Source organism: Podarcis filfolensis (genome assembly GCF_964270895.1).
Source record: "Podarcis filfolensis genome assembly, chromosome: 6".
Classification (NCBI taxonomy): domain Eukaryota; kingdom Metazoa; phylum Chordata; class Lepidosauria; order Squamata; family Lacertidae; genus Podarcis; species Podarcis filfolensis.
In genome coordinates, this window is record NC_139609.1 from 48727523 (window position 1) to 48751102 (window position 23580).

Below are 23580 nucleotides of genomic sequence, written 5' to 3' on the forward strand. Positions count from 1 at the left end.
GGAAGGCCTCTGGTTTATGTTAGCCAAAAAAACAGATGTTTTTAAAAGCTGCACACAATGGTATCTTCCTTAGTATAAAATTACATTTATCTGTTGCTGTTTTGCTAGTGCAGGGATCTTATCACATGGGAAACGGCTACATTTGTGGATGTTTGGGTGCTGATGCATGTAGCCTGCAAGACATGGAGCTATGACTCAAGATGTCCTTGATTTGAATCTTACCTCTGCCACAAACACAGTAAGAGTTCTCAGGCAACCCCTTCTCTTTCAGTCCTCACATTTGAGACATGGGGACATAATTGTTATGAGGATTTCAGCAAGATGTGCTTTTAACACTTGAAAGTGCTGTTTTAAATCATATTATCCTTTGTGTGAGCAGGACCTGCCACTGGCTCATCAGAATGTACAGACTCACTTTGGGCTGCAGCCCTCCCTGCAAGATGTGTGACTAAGAGATACCAACCCACTTCTGTAGCACAGGTCACCAGCCATCGCACCATTTCCCTCCGTCTCCAGTTCAAGGTTGATAGGGTCATGCGCATTACCTGGAACGGCAAATGAGTGGACGATGATTATTTCCCAGAGACAGTCACAAAGCTTGGACTTGCACTTTCCTAGATCAGTATAACACTGTATAACCCAGAGAAAGAAAAGAAGACTGGAGGTATTTCTGCTGCAGAAAATAAGCAGAACTGGCTTCATAAGCTCCTTGGATGAAGTCTACCTGAGAACCATGCATAAGCCGCTTTGAACTTTTCAGGTGGTTTGTAAATTCTGTCCATTAATTAACAGGTAGAGTTGAATGTTAAGAGTCCACCATAAAAGCAGCAAGAACGCCCAAGTTCTGAGCCAGGTTCAGACTCTACCACTGGCTTCAAGGGAGGCTTGCCCTTCGAAAACATAGCCCTGGAAAGTTCCCCACTTTTCCTAGCGATCACCTCTCTCCCTTACCTGCAGTCCCAGCTCCAGTGCCACATTGAGCAGGGTTGTGTCAGAGTTGTTGTCCGCAGGTGTGGCAATCTTGAAGGCATCCTGGGCCAGCTTAAAGATCAGAGAGGAGGAATGGATGTTTTTTTGAATGGCTTCCAGAACCGTACGTAGGCGCAGCATGTCCCCTGGATTGGAGACAGGAAAGAGCTCACCTACTGCCTGGCAGGTTGCCAACTCCCTACTAAGACATCAGCATTCTCATGATTAAACTAGACAGTACTGCACTCCTAAACATCTGGGAGCAGAGCAGAAAAGTGGATTCTTCCTTTTCCTCACAGCCTTGCTGGGGAGAATTGGGATGAAGTGTACATAAAAGGGACACTTTGAATTTCAGATCAAAGCCTTTTCATTGCTACATTAAGTGTTCACTTGACCCCTCCTCAACCCCCAAATTCTACCCACTAACAGCCTTTCTCAACTCAAGCAAATATCCTGTGGAGAACAACAAGAGTGCTTAGGAACAAAGGAATCTGCCGTATACGGAGTCAGACCATTTAGACCATCTAGCTCAGTATTGTCTACACTGACCAGGGGCTCCTCCACACTTCTGCTTGTCCCATGCCTTGAAAGCATGAGTCCAAGCAGTTTTCCTTTTCACCTGCACTTTCTAGCCACAAGTCCCAAGTGGTTTTTCCCTCACACCACTCCTTTCCAAGGGAAAACACGTTCTTTAGTGCTAAATCAGAGCAAAGGTCAATCCGGAGAAAACCCAAATTGCCCTTTGCTCCGACTGAGTGTTAAAGAGCAGTTTTCCCCAGGGGAAAGCAGTAGGACAGGAAGAAATGTGGATGAGCCCTAGTGGTGGCTCTCCAGGGTCGGGAGCGGGATGCTAGACATTTGGTCTGAGCCAGGAGAGCTCATCCTACACGCCGTAGACATCCTAATAAAGATAGAAATTTAAAATTTCTAAGTGATTAAAGGCAAAGCCCTGACGATAAACAGAGGCCAGAAATGTTGCAATGATCACATTTCTCTATAGGGCATGCCCCAAACTGATTAAGTGAGCGCCTGTAAATAAAACTGGAAGTCCTTGCTGCAAGGAACAGAGACAGCAGTTAGCTGGAGCCTCATAAAACCAGTTCTCAAGGAAATGCCATGTGGGTGGACTGTGCATAGAGGAAGAGAGCAAGTTATGGGGCAGCATAGGAAGGGAGTGCTCACTGAGGCTACCTTGTCCAAGGACCACCCAAAACATGGGAGTCAACCCACCCACCAATGACCAAAGCTGTCCTTCATTGATTTTTTGAACCACACTGGCTTTCTTCATTGCACAGGTCCAAATGGTGAGCAAGCCAGCTAGAGTTTCTGGTGGCTATAATCCATTACACAAGGAGTCTTTCACTCACCTTTGGCTGCTGTCAGCATAGTGGAAGCAAGTTCACACTGTTGTGATTCCAAGTGTCCCAGAGTAAACCAGCGCGGGTATCTGCTAGGCACCACTGAAACAATATGGTGAGGGTGGGTGACGTCGCCTGAGGCCGTTGTCTCCAGAACGGGCAGCCTAGGGAGAACCAAACCAGCAATGTTAGGCCTATGAAGAAGGGATACCTGCCAGGGGTCGGGTCAGTCTAAAAAGTTTTTTGGCCTTCTTTGTCCATGGTATGCTGTCTGTAACAACTCTGTAGTAAACCTTGAGGTCTTCTACAACATATGGATGCAAGACCGGCCTTGAACAAAACTTGAAAGGCCACTAGAGAGAACTAAGGAGTGATTTATAAACTTGTAAAGAAAAATATAAGTTTAGAAACATCCCCCTCTTGTGCTTTTATGTCAGAGCCAAGCATGATTTGCACACAGCAGTCATCTGGTTTTGCTTAGAGATGGCGGGGAAGGGGGGCTGTCTTGCCCCAGGGCATCTGCTGCAGTTTGGAGCTACCTGCTCACATGTTTCTATTTAAAGCCTCCCCCCCCCCCCACCTTCAGCCTTCTGGAAACCAGAACTCTCCCTCCCAGACCAACCTGTTTGCTGGGACACACAGCCACTACAACACCTGATGGCTTCCTGCATTTCCTGTTGTGCCCTTCCTGATAAGAAGAACAAAGGTACCACCCAAGAGACCAAAGGCATTGCTCTAGCCAGTAGTAGCCTGCTTACTCTTTTCAACGCACTACACAATCTGGTTCACACGACACAACAAAACAAACTGTGGCTCAGTGAGACTCTGTGGACGTGCAGGGCTCCCACACTTTGCAGCTGCTTTTCTCCCACCCTCCATTCTTCCTACTGCCAGGCCATAGCTGAGGGTTGCCGCTCACGGAAAGTGAGGAGAGAGCTTAAGCCGGAATCCCCATTCCAACAACACTGTGAGCCAAACGTTGGCTTAGCCTCTCATGGTAAAGCAGTCAAAGGCCAGGATGAAGCAAAGCCTCCTCTCCTGGGATCCTGCATGTCCATGTGGTTTCGCTGAGCCAGCTTGGTTGTGTCATGGGGACCGGCTCTTCTATCTGGCTGGAGCAGCTATAAGCAGACTCTTTGCATTGGTTACTAAGGGTGGTATGTGGGGTCCCCATCAGGGAGCATTCCCAACCCTCCAGTTCTGTACTCACATCACTATGATTTGCCTGAAACCCACGTGACAATACTAGAACTACTGGGTCCTTAGAATTTCAGAATTCTGTTCTGACTAAAATACCCGTTTTCAAACAAAAAGCACCACCTATATAAGTAAGGAATAAACAGCCTATTGATGAAACAGACCAACCGCACCTGCTAATCAGTAACTTTGTCTTTGCATTCCTTTTTAAAGGAAAATGCATACTAATTCTTCCTTGAAAAACCTGCCAGGAAAATAAATAGTACTGTAGCAAACTGGATGCTGGAGAAGTTTGAGGACAGTATAATTGAAGATGCAGAGCAATCTTGGGGGGGGGGGGGCACTTGCCATTCCCACCTTTGTATTGCAAACTGCCTTTTATTAAATGAAGGAAGGGGAAAGGTGGTACCAACCTCATGGAGCGCAGTGCCAGCTTGTAGGCCAGGTCAGCGTCGTGGGGCAGCAAGGCAGAAAACAGGTACTTGGCAAAGGTGTGCATGGGGACGCTTTCGCGATGGATGACCTCGCCAAGGCCACTGAAAGGGCCACCTAGTCAGGAGCAGAGCCATGTCAGCGTCTATCCTGCAACCAGACCCTTTGAATTTAAGCCAGAGAGTTTTGCTGGCTCAACAGTCCCGCAAGCAAGAGGATACCTCCCAACTGGCCTCTGTTATATAGTAGAGATTCAGACCAAAGAAGCTGGGTTCCTAAGGGAAGGGCATACTTGATTTTGAAATTGCAGACCCAAAGGAATCAGAAGCACAGCACCAGAAGCTAGCAGGGGGCAAAAGACAGTCTCCCTGCCCCCCCCCCCCCGCCCGTTGCTGCTCTGGCCACACACTGAACTCCTCCTCCATATACTGGGACTGCAGAGGTTTGAAGATGTTGGCACAGGGAGAGCATGGGGAAAGCAGAAATTTGCAAGAGGCTGACTCGGATTTCCTTCTCGACACAGCTGCAAGTGGGGAGCCTTGCGACAGAGGAGCTGCAATCCCCACTGCAACGGGTTCCTTTTCACTGAAAAACCTCCTCAAACCAGCATCGTGTGTTTTAAGTGGGTTTGTGAGTGTAGGGGAAAATGGGGAAAACAAACTGTATGGAGAGCATCAAGTTAAAGCATAAGAAGAGGGGCTTGTTTTTGGTTTTGGTGGGATTTCTAGTGCTCAGGGAAGGGTGATATATATATTGAGTACCTCTCTTTGAGAACATGTCTTTTTGAGATCCTATCTCATTATGGTCCCAACCCCCATCCCATAATACATACATTGCTCCATTCAAATAGCCTTCTGACCACCCATACATGATTGGTATAAGTTATTGTGATCAAGGGGGGTTTTCTGGGAATATACTGCTTAATGCAGGGAACCTAAGACTGTTTCAGGGTAGTAGGTTTAGCCTCCTTCCTCCAGAGCAGTTGAGGGCAGCATCTCAGTCCTCTCACCTTCCAGGAGCAGGATACACTGTTTGCGTAGCGTCTGCACCAGCACAGCATCCAGCTGAAGCTCCTGCAAGCGGGCAATGATTTGTTCCTCGTTGCGCCACACTTTGTCTTGAGCATAAAGGCCCTCCGGCATCACCCGCTGCTGCCCCATCCCCATCAGCGTGACTTCCAAAGCGAGGGATAGGTAGGATTCCCCGCTCTCAGGGCAACTATTGGCCACAGGCACATGTTGATACACGGGAGGCTTGGCATCACCAGCATCTGATGGAGAAGACAGTGATCAATAAGATGGGCAGTGCAGCCTCCAGGTAGGGTCTCCCTCCTGCCTTCTTCCAAAATTCATAGCCTGACTGGCTCCATCACTGCCATTGGTCCTTCTTAGCCTACTTGCTTTTAGAAGACAGCACAGTGCCTGCCTCCTGGCACTGCTCACGTGACCAGATGTACTGGGCTGAGCTGTGTTGAGCTTCACAGTTCTTTAATTCATACCGGCACTGGGGAGCTGAAGGTAGGAAGGCCATAAAGCACCTGAGCCCCTCAATTTACCTACAGCAGGGAGAGAAAACTTACAACTTTTCAGTTGTCATTGGCCTTCAACTCTGGCCATGCTGGCTGGGGTTGATGGAGGTTGGACACCAGCAATATCTGGAGGGCTACAGTTTCTCCCTCCCTGATTGACAGGGTATGTTGGGCCGGAGGCAGCTGAACACTCAGACAGTCTTGTTTCTGGGACCAACAACAGGCTTTTGCATATTTCACAGAAATGGTTTGCCCAAAGACCTCTTCCTCTGGTCAGCACAGGGTGTCCCACAGGAATCCAACCACAACAGAATAAATAGCCTCTTCCAACTCTATAGACTGCAACAGCAGAAACTTGAAAATGGCTCCAACATGGAAGCTTAGGGAAAGAGCAGAAACTCTGCTCTGGGCTCAGGGTTTGGCAGTCTCATACCTGAAATTTCAAGGCAGTTTTCATCCTCTACTCGACATGCTTCTGTCAAAGTGAGAAATAAGCAGCCAATGGGATTGAGGGGGTGCCCCACCCAGCTCTCCAGATTTGTGATGGTGGTTGCTCCTCTCTGCAGCAGTTCTGGAGTAGGCAAACAGAATAAGGGGAGTGGGGAGAAAATCCCACAGTAATTACTTATGATCCTTCCTTTCTGCCATAAGAGGCATAATCTCTGGTTCCATCTTCCAAGGCACAAAGTTTCACAAGCCTGGCAGAGGACAGTCAAGACTCCCCTGTAATACACCTCCCTTTCCATCTGCTGTGTTGGTACCATGTTCTTCCATTGTGACAAGACTGAGCTTACTATTAGGCAAGGTGAGCTGGTCACTGTCCTGGCTCCCAACCTCAGACAAAAGACTTTGACTCTCGGCTTGGGAAATTCCCAAAGTCAGCACAGAGTTTCAGCATCAGCTGCAAGGGCATGATAAGCAGAATTCTAGGATGAGCAAAGCTGTTGTCCCACAACTTGACACACCCGTCCTATGGGGATCTGTTGGATCTGTTCACCCTTGAAAATGGGACCAGAATCCTACCCTCCCTCCCCCTCCATCTCAGCTGCCTCTGCCAATTCACCAGCTGCCTCTTCAGCCATCCAGGGACAGGTGTTCTCAGGAGGTGGAATGAGTCAAAAATGTTGGAAGAGGGGTTTGGGGGCTGTTGTTGTTTTACTGTTTGGAAAAGCTCTAGGCAGCTCCTGCTGGATGCTACAATGCTCATAAAAGCACCTAACTATCCTTCGATGGCCAGCCTAAACCCACAACAACAGGCCAACTCATACCTTTCTTTTGATGCTTGTATATCTCCAGCTGCCTCTGTTGTTGCAACCTCAGGGTGTTGATAATAGCCACCGTTAGACGGAGTGCTTCCTTAGGGTATCCATGGGAACGAAGGGCATCAACACGGGCACAGGCTGTGGGAACGTGTTCTGTGGCATAATACAAACAGTGTGTGCAATTAAGCTGGCAATATAGGCAAATGGTATTGTCTATGTAAGCAAATCAACTCTATGATCAGGAGCTTGGGATTCAATTTCTGTATCTAAATTCTCTATTTTGTTGCCTTGTTCTTTATTAGAACCAAACCATGTGTGCATAAATATTACGTGGGGTTGTTGTTTTACATAGAAGAATTTCCAAATATACAGTCATCCACCTGTAATCTGAAGTGACAAAGACCAAGGGGGGCTGCCCTATGTTATTCTGATCACACGGTTCAGCTCCTAATCCTGCCAGCCCACAGTTGCTCCTGCCAGAAACAACAAAGGACCCACCTCTTACTTTCCAATGCAACCAAGTCCTACACCACCCATCAAGTTAAGGGGAGGGCTCAGTGGAAGAGAACAACATGCTTCCTATGCAAAAGGCCCCAGGTTCAATCCCTGCTAGTCCTGGGAGAGACCCCCGTGTGAAACCCTGGAGAGCTGGTGCCAGTCAGTATCAACAAAGCAAAGCTGGATGGACCAGGGGTCTGACTCGGTATACAGCAGCTGCCTATATTCCATCAACTGAAACTAGTCTTTATGCAATGGCCAGACACTTTGAAGATGATGGCTGATTCCAAACAGGCAGAAACAGCATGTGGTGCATGTTGCTCCTAGACTTCCAACTGCAGGTGAGGAATTGCATGTTAAGATGTTTCCTCATAGGAAAGACCTGTGTTTCATAGGGAAAGCTGCCAAGTAAAGGATAAGGTTTTCAGCCTGGCCTTCTCCCTGGCATGCTGGATTTCCAATGGAACAGAGGCATCTGCATTTGCTTTGTATAACTGATGCTGAAAATGTTCCCCGCATCCAGCTCCATCCTAAAAAGGGCCACACTTAGCTGTTCCACCCCTCACACCTCTCAACTCTCCTTGCCTAGGAAAGACTTGCATCTCATCCTGCAACTTGGGCTCATCTCCCTGAATCCCTCACTGGAAGCACTTCTCCACTGAGTGTGCATTTTGCGTCATTCCTGAGGATCTCAATTACTCGGAAACAGCTTGCCCCTGTGAGCAACACCATTGTGTGGCACAGAAATTCATCTGTTCCTGCTGGTTGATCTCCACCTGAAGTCACAGTTGCTGTGGAGAGGATTGTGACTCTGAGGGAGCGGTCATAAGGGGGAACAGACGACACGCACGGGGGGTCGGGGGGGGAAGCAACAAAGGGCCCGCTCCTCTGCAAATGTCTCTGCCGTGGGGAAACATAGAAGCCAAAGCCAGAGGAGCATGACTTCCTCTAAAGGAAGCATTTTCTACAAGGTCTCCAAAGGCCTTTAAAATGCAGCTATACTCCCTCCTCCAAATCTCCTGCTATTAAAGGCTACAGATGAGCAGAAGGCTTGAGGCACAAACATTTCAAAAAGAATCTCTAGTGATTGTGCATCATATAAAGCACGGCATCATTCAAATGCTGCTGGCAAATCAAAAGCAATTCCATGGTGCTGCTGATGTCCTCTAGGAGGAGCTCCAAAAAAACCCAGAGAGTGGGAAGACAAGACAATAACATTTCAGAATCACAACGTGTGGGATTAATTCCTTTGGCAAGTCAGACATCTCGCAAGCTAGGGAGGAATTTATGTTAACCACTGAGGCCTGAGGAGCAGGATAAAGCAAAGTTTCATCCAGAACTTTTTGTGGCTCCAGATGGTTGTTCCACATGATTCAAATGGTGCCACTCAGGATCTCTTGCATTGCTATGGATGCCAGGCTGTGGTACTTGAATTGTGCCCAGGCACATCTGCTGCAAGGGATGAGACAGGTGCACCCCCCAGCTTCACTGGCACGCCTTAAGATATTGCCACCCCAAGCAATCACTTGGGTTGCTGGTGCAGTTGGTTCAGCTCTGGTGGGGTGCTAGAGAGTCCCTGAACTTCAGTACTCTGAATAGCATAGCAAATGTTGCTCTTGATGGTGCAGCCTGACTACTCAGCTGTAGAAGCAGAGACTCTGGCAGAAACTGCAAAATTGTCTTCCTGTGATGACCACACCTATAGCACTCTGACAACATGTGACTAAGCACATCTGCAGTGTGAAGGAGTTTGGGTATCTTGGTTTTGGCCTTGCTGAGACACACACACTATCTTCTTCCTGTATAGCTGCTACCACAGCTTAATGTTTGAACCATAGACGTGGAGTCTCCTGTTTAGTGTCAGGCAGATAACCATCTTTGTTGGCATTACTGCCTTGGACAAACTTCTCCAAGGCAACGGACTTAACTTACTGTGTAGTATAAGGCTTTCCCCATCCTGAAACAGAGAAAGTTTCAAGAAATAAAGGAATTCAGTGTTGTGCTATATGACCATTCCATCAATACTTCTGCTTGCCAGATGGAACTATCTCCCCTCCCCTTCCCCAGTGTTCTGTTTGAGGGGTTCTTCCAACCCCAACCACAAGCCAATTTAAGAGGTGCAGGGAAGGAGAGGGAGGAGACCCCGTTGCACTTGCAGGACTCGTTACACTGGCTCCTGCTAACACAACTGCTTAGATTAAGCTGTCCCTTGGTATCCCAAGGAAAGGACCAGAGGCCAGGTTAGATGTCTTTGAGGCCAGGCACAAGCTTCTTGTTAAGGGACCCAAGTCTGCATAGGAAATTACTAGATGCCATAAATTCTCAGGTTCCGCAAGGTGAGTAGATGATGTGTTCTTCCCTAAAGTGACCACGAATGTGTACTTTTCTTATTTTACCAGAGTAGGATTCCAAATTTAATTTTCCAGTCATCTCTTGAGCAAACACAATATTCTTCCTTCAGCATACTGGAATCCCCAGAGTAGTGTGCTACCAAGCAAGAACATAATGGCTGCTACCAAGAAGAGTAACATCTTACCCAGCCACAAAGGCTGTCCTTGTGAGTTGAAGAGGAGGCCCTCACCCTCCCTTTGATAAGAGGGAGAGATGTAGAAGTCGCTGCTGATTATCCGCTGGAGGTGGCTATCCTGCCAGTGCAGGTCACAACCTTCGATGGCACGAGTGAACACTGTGCGTCTTGACCTTGCTAAAGAGCCTACAAGGAAAAGAGCACACAGGGTAGCCAAGTGTGTTGCATGGACTTGGTTAATGTTTGCCACCATGGGTCTGACCACTGAGGTGCTCAGCCATCACCACAACAAACCAGACCACAATAAGCAGAATTTCCTTTCACCATGTTTTTAAAATGTAAACATATCCAAACAAAGTAATTCACTAGAGATTTGCTACCACGCATGTCTAATATATCCCTCCTGCTTGCAGCAGGACTGCTGGCAAGCAAAGACTTGAAAATCCCAGATTGTACCACTGCTATAAATTAATTAGGGCAAATCAGCATGCATTCAATCTAAATAGCTGTCCAATTTAGAGATAGATTTGAGGCCAAAGGGTGAGGAGGGCTGACAGTTAAGGAGCTTTGGGTTTTTAATCCAAACTGTGGGAGCGTTCGAAGTTTAATGGGAGGAGGCTTCCAATAACTAATTATGCTTAGAATTGCTAAACGCCCTACAAAACAAAACGGATGCAGTTTCCTCTCTCTACAAGGGTTGCAATGGACTCTTCACAATGCAAAGTACACCGCTGGTGCTTGTGCAGACTTCACCCTAAAGTTCCAGCTATACGAATGGGCTTCATCACAACGAAATGCAGCACAGGGGATATTTGAGGACACTGAAAGGGTTCACTGAACTTTAACTTCTTCTTTTTAAATGTATTGGTTCTTGTTTGTAGTAGTAGTAGTATGCAAAACGACCAATCCCACAGCAGTACCAGCCCTCCGTGGATAACCATTCCTCCCATGACCCAAACCCAGCAAACGTAGATAAAGAGAAGGATAGCAAGAGAATGGATGGGGTGGGGAAAGCATGAGCCACCAGAGATACCTAGAAATAGAAATGGGAAAAGTCAGTATTCCAAAAGCTCTAAGAATTCAAGCCAGGCAACATTTGCATTTCAGCAGTTTCCCTCTCAATGAGCTATTTTAAACAGAACATGTATGAAGTGTGTAGTGTGGAAGAAACCCTACTGATAGGGCTGCATGTCTCCATACTGTAAACATCACCCTGGTACTTCCATAGAGGAGTTTACCAACTGGCATGCAGAGACAACAATAGGGATAATCTCTCACCTGAGCAAGCTTTTATATTTGAGCACAGTCGGGGTCTTTCCAGTTGTTTTTTGTTTGTTCAACAGCTTGTTATAACACTGGGGTTCCCCAGTGTGAAAAACATTACATAGCAGAAGACAAGACACTCTCACCCCCAACTTACTTTGCCTGTGACTGGAGCTCTGAGTAAGTGCACTAGTGATGTTGGGAAGTTCATTGCCGTAATTCCCATCCTCCAGCGGGCAGACATCCATATCTCCCCACTTCCGCAGCTGTCGCAGCCAGCATCCCTTCTCTTCTAGTGTACAGTGTGGATTTAACACCACACACACCCACAGGGCCCCTGTATGAATGAACCAGGTGCAGAAATGCAGAAGGAGTTATTCACTGGTATCTTGTGTAAGCATGCAGCAAGGTTACCCCAACATTGTTTCCCTGCCTGGGGATTTTTTTAAAAGAAACATCCACATCTTGCTTCAGGGAAATGCACTGCACATTGCAAGGGAGGATTTATAAAAGCAAATAAACAGCTAAAGTCAACATTTTTTCCATACAGAAACTCCACTGTATTCTTGAGAGATGGAATTTGGGAGACAATAATTGCATATGCATTTGAGATTATTTCGATCTGCCAGGACAAAATTCCTGTTTGAAATGCACATCAAAGACTGCTTTAAAATACTGCAGCAAGCCCAAGAGTCAGAAGTTCCGAATGATAACCTGATTTTTACCCAGTAAACGATTGCTCCACTTTAGAAAAGAAATATCACAATGGCATTTCATCTGCCATTGTTCTCCAGTCTATTTGCATTGAAGAGGTTTTTGATGTTAATTTCTGAAAACTACTCCCCCCAAACTTGAAGTTTTTCATAGCACCCTGCTGGCATAATACTCCTTACTGTGATCCTGGCATAGCTGTCAAACAAAAGAGTGATCAGAATGCATAGAAGAGGCAAGGAAGAGATAGTTACGTAAGTTTTTGGATTACAACTCTCATCATCCCTTACCAGGAGCTGATGGAAGCTATAGTCCAGCAACATCTGGAGAGCCACAGAATAGCCACATCTGCCCTAAAGCAACATACAATGCCTCTTTGTTAATCATAATAGAAAGTTTTGTGGCACTTTAAAGACTAACAAATTTATTATGGCAAACGTTTTTGTGGACTGCAGTCTACTTCATTGATGCTTTTATTCTTAGTTACAGGCAAAGGCAAGACAATTTCAACCATACCATACTAAAAATAGTGTCAAGCTTTTGGTCCTGTGGTACAGAACCTTATTCTAGCCAAGGAAGAGAATTCAGCCTTCAGTGCAAGCTCTATAGCAGAAAGCTGTTTATGCTAGTCCTAAAGAACACACACATGCATGCACACACAGTTATATGTTTGATTGGGCCAATTTCACGTCCTGCAGGAGTTCTATGTAACTCAAAAACCTGCATACGTTTCCACCAAGAGAACATGCTGTAAGGAAAAGGTATCATTATATCCAGAGCTAATCTTGAGCTTTGCACAACTCCAACTAAGCAGGCTGCTCTCCTCTCACAACTGGCACTGACTGGGACTCTTCCTGCTGGCTTGGGAAATTACCAATTCTACTCGCAGCCAGAGAATGCAGCAGGTCTGCATAATATATGACCTACTAAGCAACACAGAGCCCACCAGCTATGTGTGGGGCTACCAGGGGCTCTGTAAACCTCTTGCACTTGCCTGTTTGCTAAAACAGGAACTCTGCCAAGGACCTGGTGGGCTTCCACACACCGCTGGTGGGCTCTGTTCAGATCTGGTAGGCTGCAGGTTTGGGCTATAGGGCAGCAAAAGCCATCCATGTCTGCCCATTCTGTTTTGTTCATCTTGCCCTCACCCCCACTTGAGAGTCTGTTAATCTCCTTCTCCAGCCTTCTTTTAAGCAGCTCAGACTTTTCCACAAAGCTCTGGAGAACGAGCAGGACTTTTTTCCGCCTCCAGAGCATTCTGAACAGCAGCGGCATGGAACTGTCTGGGGGCAGTTCCTGGCATTTCCTTTTGGGGCCCAACCACAAATACAGGGCAGCCACCCTTGAACTTCTAAGAGTCTCTTTCCCTTTCCTCATACAGGGTAAAAGAGTGCAGCTCTATAGATCTGGCTTTTGAAGTCTCCCAGCCGGCAAGTCCTCCCATGGAGTTCAATGGCCTGCAGCAGAGCTGTTTCCCCAACGCTGCCAATTTAAAGAGTCAGTTCTTTTGATAAAGGGCTGGGAGAGTGCCACGATGCTCAGCATAAAGTAATTCACAGAGCTGGCTCCTGGGTGGCAGGTTTCTAAACTCTCCTTTGGGTTTATACAAAACAGCTGATCTAAACCTCAGGCTGCTGGAAGTGAATGACAGGGGATAGACCGCTCTCTAATTGCCCTGTTCTGAAATCTGATACTAGTTACTGTGTTGGGGGAGAGTAATAAGCTACACAGAATGAGTGTCATCAACATATGACTTAACACAGAACACTGGTCAGAGCCCACTAGCATCACGGTACTTCCTTGAAGTACTAAAGCACAAATCATTTCTGCACAATTATGTTTCTTAGACAATAAATGTATAATTTGTTATTCATTCATATCAAAGTTGTACATCTCTCTTGTGGATGCTGAAACTGCAGCAGTGCCAACTTGGAAATATGCAATGCTTTCTCAAGATACCATAGCCGACTTATAGAATCAACAAAAATAGTTTGTCAACTTGTGTGGGAAAAGCAGAAACCTACACTGGCACTGTTTAGAATGTCTCTATTTCAGCAAATATCCAACTTCAACTTACAAACATTGATATTTTTATATAGACAGAAATATGATGTTAATTATAAACCATCATAGCTATCCAGTGTGAACAAGGCTGGCTGGGCCTATGCTTTTCCTCTGGTTGTGTCCACACCAATTTGAATATCTATTTACCTCTTCATAAGTGATTTGTTGCATGAATGTGCACTTTCACATCAGGGGACACGATGAGAAAAAGAGAGAACTTTATTCAGATTTGGAATGACAGAATCCAGGAGTTGGAGTGCAGAATTTGTTTCTATGAATAGATGACAAACTTGCATGTGAGAACTGTGTAGGAATTTGGTTAGCTAACTGACAAGCTACACATGTCCCTAAGATCTGCAAGACCTATTTGATGCCCACCAAAAGTGGCAGCAGGATTAACTGAGTGTATTCCATCAAATGAGTTAGATCCAAAGGATTACAAGTGATGATAGCAAACAGATCATAGTTAAGGAGAACAAACCTTAACCATGATTCCAAGTTTCCTTGGCTTAGCTGCTGCACTGTTCTAAAAAGACTAGAGAGGAACAAAGCAGGTATGTGGCAGTTCCTCTCCATGAACAAGCATCTTTTCACAGTCCTGGTAAGTCATAGCTTAGTCTACCATGACATGCAAATGAAACCACTATTACACAAGTTTGATATGCAGGAACTGCCACTGAAGTGAGACTTAGAATGCTTTGCTACCAGCAAGGAAGCAAACAAGGAAGGAAGGAAGGAAGGAAGGAAGGAAGGAAGGAAGGAAGGGGATCAGATTACACTTGCCCATGTTTGGTTTCTGAAAAGTGTGCAAGTAACAACAAGACATCCCTGACCTGAACTCCTGAATCTGGCGTATGTTCAATCCTCAGTAGTATCCTACCTCTTGGACAATACCAATGCAAAGTAAGCTACCAGATGTCCACCTTATGTTACCTTTGATAGAGATCCAGATGGATATGCTTTGAAGGAAATGGAATGAGAACCAGTATATTCTGTACTAGATGTGAAACGGTCTTTCTAGCGCAAGCCCTGACTGTTGCTGACACCATTATTTCAGAGCCTAAGAGCAATGAAAAACTGACAACCTGTATGGATGCTGTGCTTTGCATGTTCTGCAGCAACTCAATCTGCAAACTAAGCTTACTCTGCAATCTGTGGTAGCCTATGATGCTTGACCTGTCTCTAGGTCTGCAGTCTTCAACTGCCCTGCCCTCACCTAGCCTCTGTATGCACGTTGAACACTTGATTATTTGGTTTAGGGGACTAAGCTTTGTTTGACCAATTTTAAAGAAATGTTTACTTGGTTCTCATATGAATGATGAAGACCCACCCTTTCCAAAACACAGGTAGATTTTAGCTAAAGTATGTTTCTCTCTTCAGACTGAGAACTCATGGAATATGACTAATGTTATCAATGCTTGCTTGAGTTTGAGCCATTTTTAAGGTTATCACATTCATGTAAGAGCTGCCGAAAGGACATCTTAATGTGGTGTGTTTAAATGCTCCATGTCTTGTGCACCACCCAATTGTGTGGGCATATCCTTGGAGATGTCAGTGCTGGTGTGCATGGGCACTCTATCTAATCTGAAAATGTTATACCTTGCCTTTCAGACTACTTTCCAATGACTAGGTGATATGCACGGTGTAAGCAGTATTTAAATATTACAGCTTCACAGAAAGCACCATGGAAAAGGACACAGCAGTGTTCACATGGGAGTGGTTAAGTCTAAAATTAGCCCAAGTGGTACATATACTAAAACCCCTAGTAATCAGTACTGCTATTTATGTCACTGCACAACTGGCTTTTCCATATCACCTTGAAAAGGTGCATATATTAATATTGCCCATATCATCTTGAACACATGAACTTGCCTTCCAGTGCTGGTTCATCTATCAGTAATGTCCAATCCACCCAGAATAATTCCTTGTGTCCTTTTTTAACCTGAAGAGGGATCCTGGGATCTTATGAATACAAAGCACATTCTCTTTTAAGCTATAGCCCCACTTAAAAATATTAAATAGACACAATCCATTTAAAACAGACACAATTCCAGAAAACTGTCTCACCGTAAACCCTTTAGCGGCACTTTATAAAAAAGCTGCTCCTTCCACTCAAAATAGTATACTGTTACCAATGTACTGTATTTATTTATTAAATACATTTTCATAAAATCTCATTAAAAAATTCTTAGCACAACCTTCTTCTCTCTTTCAAAATCTCTCTCGCATAGGCATACGTATACTCAACTATTGTCTATCTTTAGATCTTTTTTAAAAAGAATTTTTATCAGGATGATAGCAGATTAAGAAAAGGAAAACTTTACCATTTTTCTCTTAAGACCACAGTTTTCCATGGCCAGGATTTCACAGATGCCTATAAGGAGTTCTACAAGGATATTATTTGTAATGGCAGAGAAAGGACTTGTCCATGCATAGAGTAGCAGTTTAGACCACCCCCCCCCCAGGTCTCACTGGTGCTGACACAAACTGAGAATGTGCCTAGAAACACACTCCCAAGACCCTCCGCAATGTGCAGATGTTTCTGAGGACAGGAATCTTGAACACCACCATCATAAGGAGAGACCAGAGGTGACCACAGTGCCACTGACTGAACTGAAACCAAAACCCAAAGTCCAGATGTAATAATGCCAAACCATAATCTGGCACTACAAGAACAAGCCTTGGGCTCACACATTCCCTCCTCTTCCTCTATTGACTTGAGTCCAAACAAAATGGCAAATTATAGTTTATGGAAAACCAGGAAGTGTGGGAAGTAATTGGAGCTTGTGGAGCCTGAGGCTTGTTTTTTTTGTGTGTGTGTTTCATCTGAACTAAGCCTATTTCCCCCTCATTTTATTCTCTCTACCCCACCCCCCTGCAAACCTAGCCCAATCCCCAACTGTAAACAAAGGAAATACATAAACTGTCTCCAGAGAGATTAAGGTCAAGCTGTAGTCCAACTGTTTTCAATCTACTTCTCACAATTAGAATCTAATCTCCAATAGTGCACTGCAGCAATTAAAGCCCCAAAGATTCTCATGCAATGGCAATATTAGCTTTGCTCTTGTGTTTCAACTGGCAGAATAATCTGCACACACCATTTGTGCTTTAAAGAAATGTCCGACGTTACTGGGAATAAAAGCCCTCCTTTCCGTGAACCATGGATCTGAATACCAGTTGCTGGAAAGCAAGATGCAGAGAGGGCTATTGAGCTCATGTCTCGCTTTTGGGCTTCCCAGGCTAGATGAACCTTTGCTGATGCTGTTATGCTTAACATAGATCTCAGTTTACACTGCTAACTAGATAGAGGTTTTCAAGTGGAATAATTCAGCCTGAGCTTGAAAGCATGTAGTTCAGGACGGCCAGCTTTCTTCTTCCTGCAAAGATCAGTAAGGCCTTTCTGGAATATAAAAGTATGCTTTCTAACTTGGTGCCCCCGCCAACCTATAAAGGAAAAGGGTGAAGTGCCTTACTGGGGGGCAGTGGAACAGTGTTGTTTGCAGCCTTTAAAAGGGAGAGGTATTCTTTAGCTCTGGAGAGAAGGAATACATAATTTTCATAAGGTCCATAAGAGGCAGAAAAGGTCTAAGGAGCAGGGTTGGGGCAGCCTTGCTCCACGAACCATTATTTGGCATTACATGAATGAGCCTTTGGCTCACACATTCCCTCCTCTCTTGATGGTGCTTCCCTCTCTCTTTATGTTTAAATGGTTGGGCAAGCACACGCGCGCACCTTCCCCCCCCCCCCAGCAATGGCATAGTGGAGGAAGCACTCAGCCTCCAAATAAGGAGAAGCAGCCTATGCTGTTTGTCACCTAGCTGGTGTTGTGAGCATGATTTAATATGTACCTGCAACACTCTTGTGACACTCATGCTCCACAAAGCCCAAACAGACATGGCAGCTGGGGGGGGGGTGAGGATAGGAATTGTCTGGCTTGCCCAAAAGAAGGGAGAATGACAATCTGCAAACCATCTCTAAAAGGTAGCAATGAACCGTTTCTTCAATCCTCATTATGCCTTTCCATACAGATAACCCAGACTGCTTTGGGCTGACAGATTTGCGGTCCCACTTATTAAGTGTTGCTTCCACAGGATTTTGCTGGATCTGGCACAAACCTTGAAAGACAGGCTTTCTCTCATGAATGCAAAGAAAACCCTGAAAACATGTAGGCAGTATATGCTAAAGGCTTAGAAACAAATTGTGAAAGGGGAGTCTTGACTTCAGAGCTGTCTTCGGGGGTCAGTAGGCACATATTTCCTTGCTCCAGGGCTCTCAGTCCTTCTTTCCCTTGCCTCTCTGTGTCCCCCTCTCTTACTGCTATCCCAGCTAAGATTATACATGAAAATATACACATTTATACTGACGAGTTGCATTGAGTATTCCGATATACATTGCTGCACTCCTGGTCCCTCTCTCTTTCTCTCTGTTAAAGATCAAACACAGTGCTGGGTTCAGCCTGGCAAGAATATTCCTCTCATCACCTCTAACAGTACAAACTCGGCGGTACTTCAGGCCTGGGCTGCAGCACTATTTTCATTTCAAATCTGGATCAAACACTACTCAATTTGGCCGATAGAAACAGCAGGCTTCTTGGCTTGCAGGATAAATGCTAGCTGCCCTGAAAGATATAGCAGTTGCATTTGGACATCATAATAAACACAGTTTATTTGATCAACTTTATTATGACAGGAACAATCCACAATTCGGGTTCACACACTCCCCATTACTAGCAGTCATGAAGAGCTTGGAAGCTTCACTTTTGTTTCACATTAACCAAAACTTGTCATTTTGTCCCAAACTGACAAATTGTGGTTAATCCTAACCATGGTTTGTTTGAGACAAGCCCACTTCAAAGCATTGGTTAAACTGCAGTTAGTGAAAAATGGAAGCTGAAGCTTCCAATCTCTTCCTTGCAGCTGGCCAGGCTGGGGGAGGGCGAGGGGAAAGAGCGCTAAAGGCTCACTGCAGCTCTTTCTCATCAAGATAAACCATGGTTTATTGTGACATCAAAACTCAACCACCATCTCCCAAATAAAAGGCTATGGCAGATTGTCTTGGAATATAAATCTCTTCCCCAGTTTTCAGCCACAAGCAAAGTTCAAAGAGGCTGTTTGCATGGCAGCCTACAGGCCTCTATTACGCTAACTGACAGTGGCAGGCACTTGCCCTGGCTGCTAAAAGGCAAAGATGTGGCCTGAAGGCAAGCTAGCTTTCTATGCATTACTCATTTCCTATGCAGATAAAGAACATGAGGGCAAAAGTTTCTCCAAACTCAGATATTAAATTGCAAGACAAGCCTGTGAAAAGGGGACGGGGACAACCATATCTCAGGGAGGCACCATAGTTTTAGAGCATATGCTTTGCATAAAAATATCCCACATTCAATTGCTGGCATTTCCAATTAAATTAGAATCTGGCAGATGATGAGAAAAAGGCTTCTGTTGGAGACCCTGGATAGCTGCGGAGAATATGAAGCTAGTTGGACAAATAAACTGACCTGGTATCAGGAAGTTTCCTGTGTCGCTAAATCTGAAGGGAAAAGTTTACTTCTTGAATCAACTTCCCCTCAAAATAATTCTTTCTCTCATGTACACAGTTGCCTATGGAATGCTCATTCCTACCTCTGTACAGTTTCTAGCTGCCTCCAGAAGCCACTTGCCCAGAGCAGACCAGCAAATGTCATGCAGCCCATCAGACATGTTTTCCGCAAGGACTCCTTCTAGCTTCTCCCATCACAAATGGTTGGACAAACTGGCCTCTCTCTAATGGGACACACAGAGACACGGAAACTCACCTAGCTCATCCCAAAGCTGTCGGCATTTGTCCGTCATGCCAGTTCCCTGCTGTCTCCAGAGAGCAAGCCGTGGATCTGCCATGAACTGTTCAGTTATTAGTGTAAGCATCCTGGCTCCATTGGAATCTCTCATGCGCAGCATTTCACGGACCTAAGGCAGCAGAGGAAAAGAGGTGTTATTTCAGTTACATGCAGAATGCATTTAGAGATGGGAACTATATTTTGCATGCCTATGGAACTACATACTTCTATGGGCCAACATGCTACCTTAAATAGTTGTGAAGACATATCACTAAGAAGCAAGCCTCATCTAACCTGAGTCTATTCAGGTCTCGGCCCAGTATACCTGAAGGAGCATCTCCAACCCCATTGTTCTGCCTGGACACTGAAGTCCAGCGCCGAGGGCCTTCTGGCAGTTCCCTCACTGCGAGAACCAGGCAGAGAGCCTTCTTGGTAGTGGCGCCCGCACTGTGGAACGCCCTCCCATCAGATGTCAAAGAGATAAACAACTACCTGACATTTAGAAGACATCTGAAGGCAGCCCTGTTTAGGGAAGTTTTTAATGTGTGACATTTTATTGTATTTTAATATTTGTATCTTTCTTGGAAACCACTCAGAGTGGCTGGGGAAACCCAGCCAGATGGGCAGGGTACAAATAATAATAATAATAATAATAATAATAATAATAATAATATCTTCTTCTTCTTCTTCTTCTTCTTCTTCGGCAGCTGGACAATCCAAACTAGGAAATCTCTCCCTTGAGCATCAAGAGAGAGGCACAATCTGACTTCAACAGACGAAATCTACCATTTATCGACTCCTAGGATGCTCCATTTCTTTTGCCTCACCCTCATTCCCCACTTAGCTACCTGCAAGAGGAAAGTAGACGGAGCAGTTTCAGCTCCGTGGTCTCATTCCTAAGGGTGGCTTTACTTCATTCTCTACAATGCAATGGTTAAACAGGAAGTATGAGAAGCAGTGTGGAAGACCTGCACAGTGGGAGAGTTTGGATAATCATATCTTGGCTTAATAAGCCAAGATATGGATGAGGTATTCACTCCAAAGCATGAACAAACCAGGAAGTTTCCCATTCAATATAGTTTCCCATTTCATCTAAACAGGAAAACTACAGTCAACACCTTTAGAACAAGTCAAGATATTAAGCCGACCTCACTGGGAAAGAAAATCCCTAAGAGTTGAATGAACAAATCTAAGTTCAGTTTCAAGTATTGTTGCTGATTCAGCAACATGGTGCAATATAGGAAAAAGAATGGGCTCTAGTTGAAGGAAGGAGATTCAAATGGATAAAACCTAGCAAAGGCACCATGCTAGATGGAGAAGAGGAACCTCTAGAAGTGGAGGGCTTTCCTTGCCACCACAGCACTGGGCTGGCAGGAGCCCCTCATACCCCAGTGTTTCAATGGGAGGGGAAACTGCTCTCTCTGCTCTTCAGAGTTCGCTCTCTGAAAACTGATCTTTGAAGAGCACATATAGTGTTTTTCTCTTCATAGCACCTCGGGGACTGCAATGGAGAGGACACTCCCAGCTTCTCTGCTGATTGGCAGAAGTGCAGGGATGGGCTATGTCTGCCAGACCCATACACCAGTAGATAATTCCAGGACTACAGTGCCTCATCATCATCTATCTAAAAACGTACCAAAAAATGGACTGCTTTCTTTCTACCAGCAACTAAGGGTCTGTCAACCCAGTTTTTTAGAACAACAGAAAAGGTATGTGTATGTAATGTATGTGTGTTACACATTCATCAACTCAAAATGACCTGAATATCATACATCAGGCATGTCCAACTCCCAAGAGACTGTGATCTACTCCCAGTATAAAAAAACTGGCAGTGATCTACCCATTGTCATTGGAGGGAAGAGGAGCGTGCGTGGCATGGGTGGACTGCCCAGAGTTATTGAGGTTTCCCCCTGTAACTTTTTGTACACGATAGGGATCCCATGATCTACCAGGATCAGCCGGGGATCTACCGGTAGATCGCGAGCTACTGGTTGGACATCCCTGTCATACATGATATAATGCACTTGTGATATCAGTGTTTGGCGATGGCAGGGATATCTAAGCCAGGGATAAGTTTGGTATGTCATGGTGTGGTGAAGCTATCAACAGCCTTAGTTCCCATATTACTTAGTGGCTACATTTATTTATTTCATAGGATTAAAATAAGCTGATTTATGTTCCTCTGGGTGGACCTTTCTAGTGACAAACTAGCAAGGGGCACTATGCCTACTATAGTATGCAATCTAAACCATGCCAGTGCCTGTAAAAGGAGTAAAATAAGTGATCTGAAAAGCACCAAAAGTTGATTTCTGGAGCTCCAAAGGACAACAGCTGCAAAGTGAAGGAACACTATAAGATGTCAAGCCACATGGACGCAGAGCTTTTGGGGGAGGGAATAAGAAAGCCACACCTCACCTTAGCAAACATGGAATTGAGTTGCTTTCCAGAGCCATAATACCCTCCTTGGGAGAGGAACAGCTTCACCTGCTCTCGAACCTGTTCCTCATCCAAATGCCAGCAATTCTCGTCATCGATGCTTGCCCCTGCAGTGGGGTCTGGCGCACCTGTGGCAAGAGAAGCCCAGCTATTAAAAGAAACCATGTCCAGAGGAATCAGTCCATCCTGCCATGTAAATTTGTTATGAGGATACCTTCTATTGCATTCAAAACAGGAAATGAGAACCATTCTCTTATGCAAACCAGTACTGCAATATTTCTGCAGTTAATTTTTGTTTTCACTAAAGAACAAGCATCACTGCAGTGTAGGGGCATTGGAGCCAAATAGGAAGCAGACACACCAGCTTATAATAAGTGACCCATAATGAAGGAATGATAAGACCAAACAATACTAGAGGATAAAATTTCAGTTCCTTGCTGTCGTTATAGGTATGACACTTACAGTGCTATTAATCATTTGTTCTTAAACCCAGCAGCTCATGAAATGAGCTAGGATAACTGTCAGTGCTAGACCCTTCTGAGCTCCCAAGAGTTTTAAAACATACTACTTTAGGCTGAAGACCCATATCTGCCATGTAGTGATCCCCTAGACTCAGCGAACAGTCTGGATGACATACACTCCATATTTAGTCCATCTTCTGGTGCTGATCCATGCCCAGCTTTTCTTGTGTACATATCAGCAGAGAGAAACCATGTTTCTAAAACAGTGCAATTCTCTGTTCCAGGCAATGAACACATACTGTACAAGCAACCACCAGCTGCTGGGTCCAGGGAATCTAGTGAGCTTGAAGGAAGGTTAGGAGATGTCCATGCAGAAGACATGCAATATCCAAGGAATAATTTAATCCTAGCTAATGGACTGGGCCTTCAACTTCCAGGAAGGCTCAACTGGGAGCTATGTGAAGCAGTTCCAGGATCACAAAGTAAGACAGAAATGCACTGTAAGGGCAGTGATTGCAGGGCCACATTATTCAATCACTTTTGGATTACCTTTTCCCCAGAATGAACAAAATTACTACCTTTGGTTCACATATGGCTGTGGCTAATGGTGGCTTAACAGACAGGCATCACCAGGATGGCTGACAGTTTAACGCATAGGACACTAGACCAATATCCAGGCTGACTAGAGTGCAAGTCAACCCCAAATGATGTAAGTAGACACAGATGGTTTTCTACCACTTTAGGCAACAGCAAGCTTCTAAAGTACCTTTGCGACAACCAACCATCAAATGAAAAAATGCAATTCAGTAGGGTGGGGCTTAATCTTCTTTTCCCTAAACTGATGTTGTGATTCGAGGACCCGATCCCCGCTTGGGGAATAAAGACACGTGGACACAGAATGTAAGGTTAATGGGTAAGGTAAAGGCCACAACTTTATTGATTACAGCATGTGAGAAGGTATTGGCTTAGGCATTGGACCACGGAACATTAGACTCCACCCATTCATAGAGGGGTGAGTCTGAGGAGGGGTTAACCACCAGTAGGGGAAGCCTGTTGATG

The 23580-nt window shown here is 45.2% G+C and overlaps 1 protein-coding gene across 4 annotated transcripts in view; it reads right to left on the bottom strand.

Moving 5' to 3' along the window:
* Positions 1–23580, bottom strand: part of ZSWIM5 (zinc finger SWIM-type containing 5) — a 121502-nt gene that overhangs the window by 2759 nt on the left and 95163 nt on the right. For all 4 annotated transcript variants that reach the window (XM_083619817.1, XM_083619819.1, XM_083619818.1 and 1 more), the window contains exons 3-13: positions 22040–22188; positions 19604–19754; positions 11192–11371; positions 9781–9957; positions 6753–6899; positions 5918–6055; positions 4966–5226; positions 3938–4073; positions 2337–2491; positions 952–1115; positions 464–545 (exon numbers count right to left, since the gene is read on the bottom strand). In XM_083619817.1, coding sequence (XP_083475943.1) covers positions 464–545; positions 952–1115; positions 2337–2491; positions 3938–4073; positions 4966–5226; positions 5918–6055; positions 6753–6899; positions 9781–9957; positions 11192–11371; positions 19604–19754; positions 22040–22188 — 1740 coding nt within the window. The remainder of the gene's footprint in view (positions 1–463; positions 546–951; positions 1116–2336; positions 2492–3937; positions 4074–4965; positions 5227–5917; positions 6056–6752; positions 6900–9780; positions 9958–11191; positions 11372–19603; positions 19755–22039; positions 22189–23580) is intronic.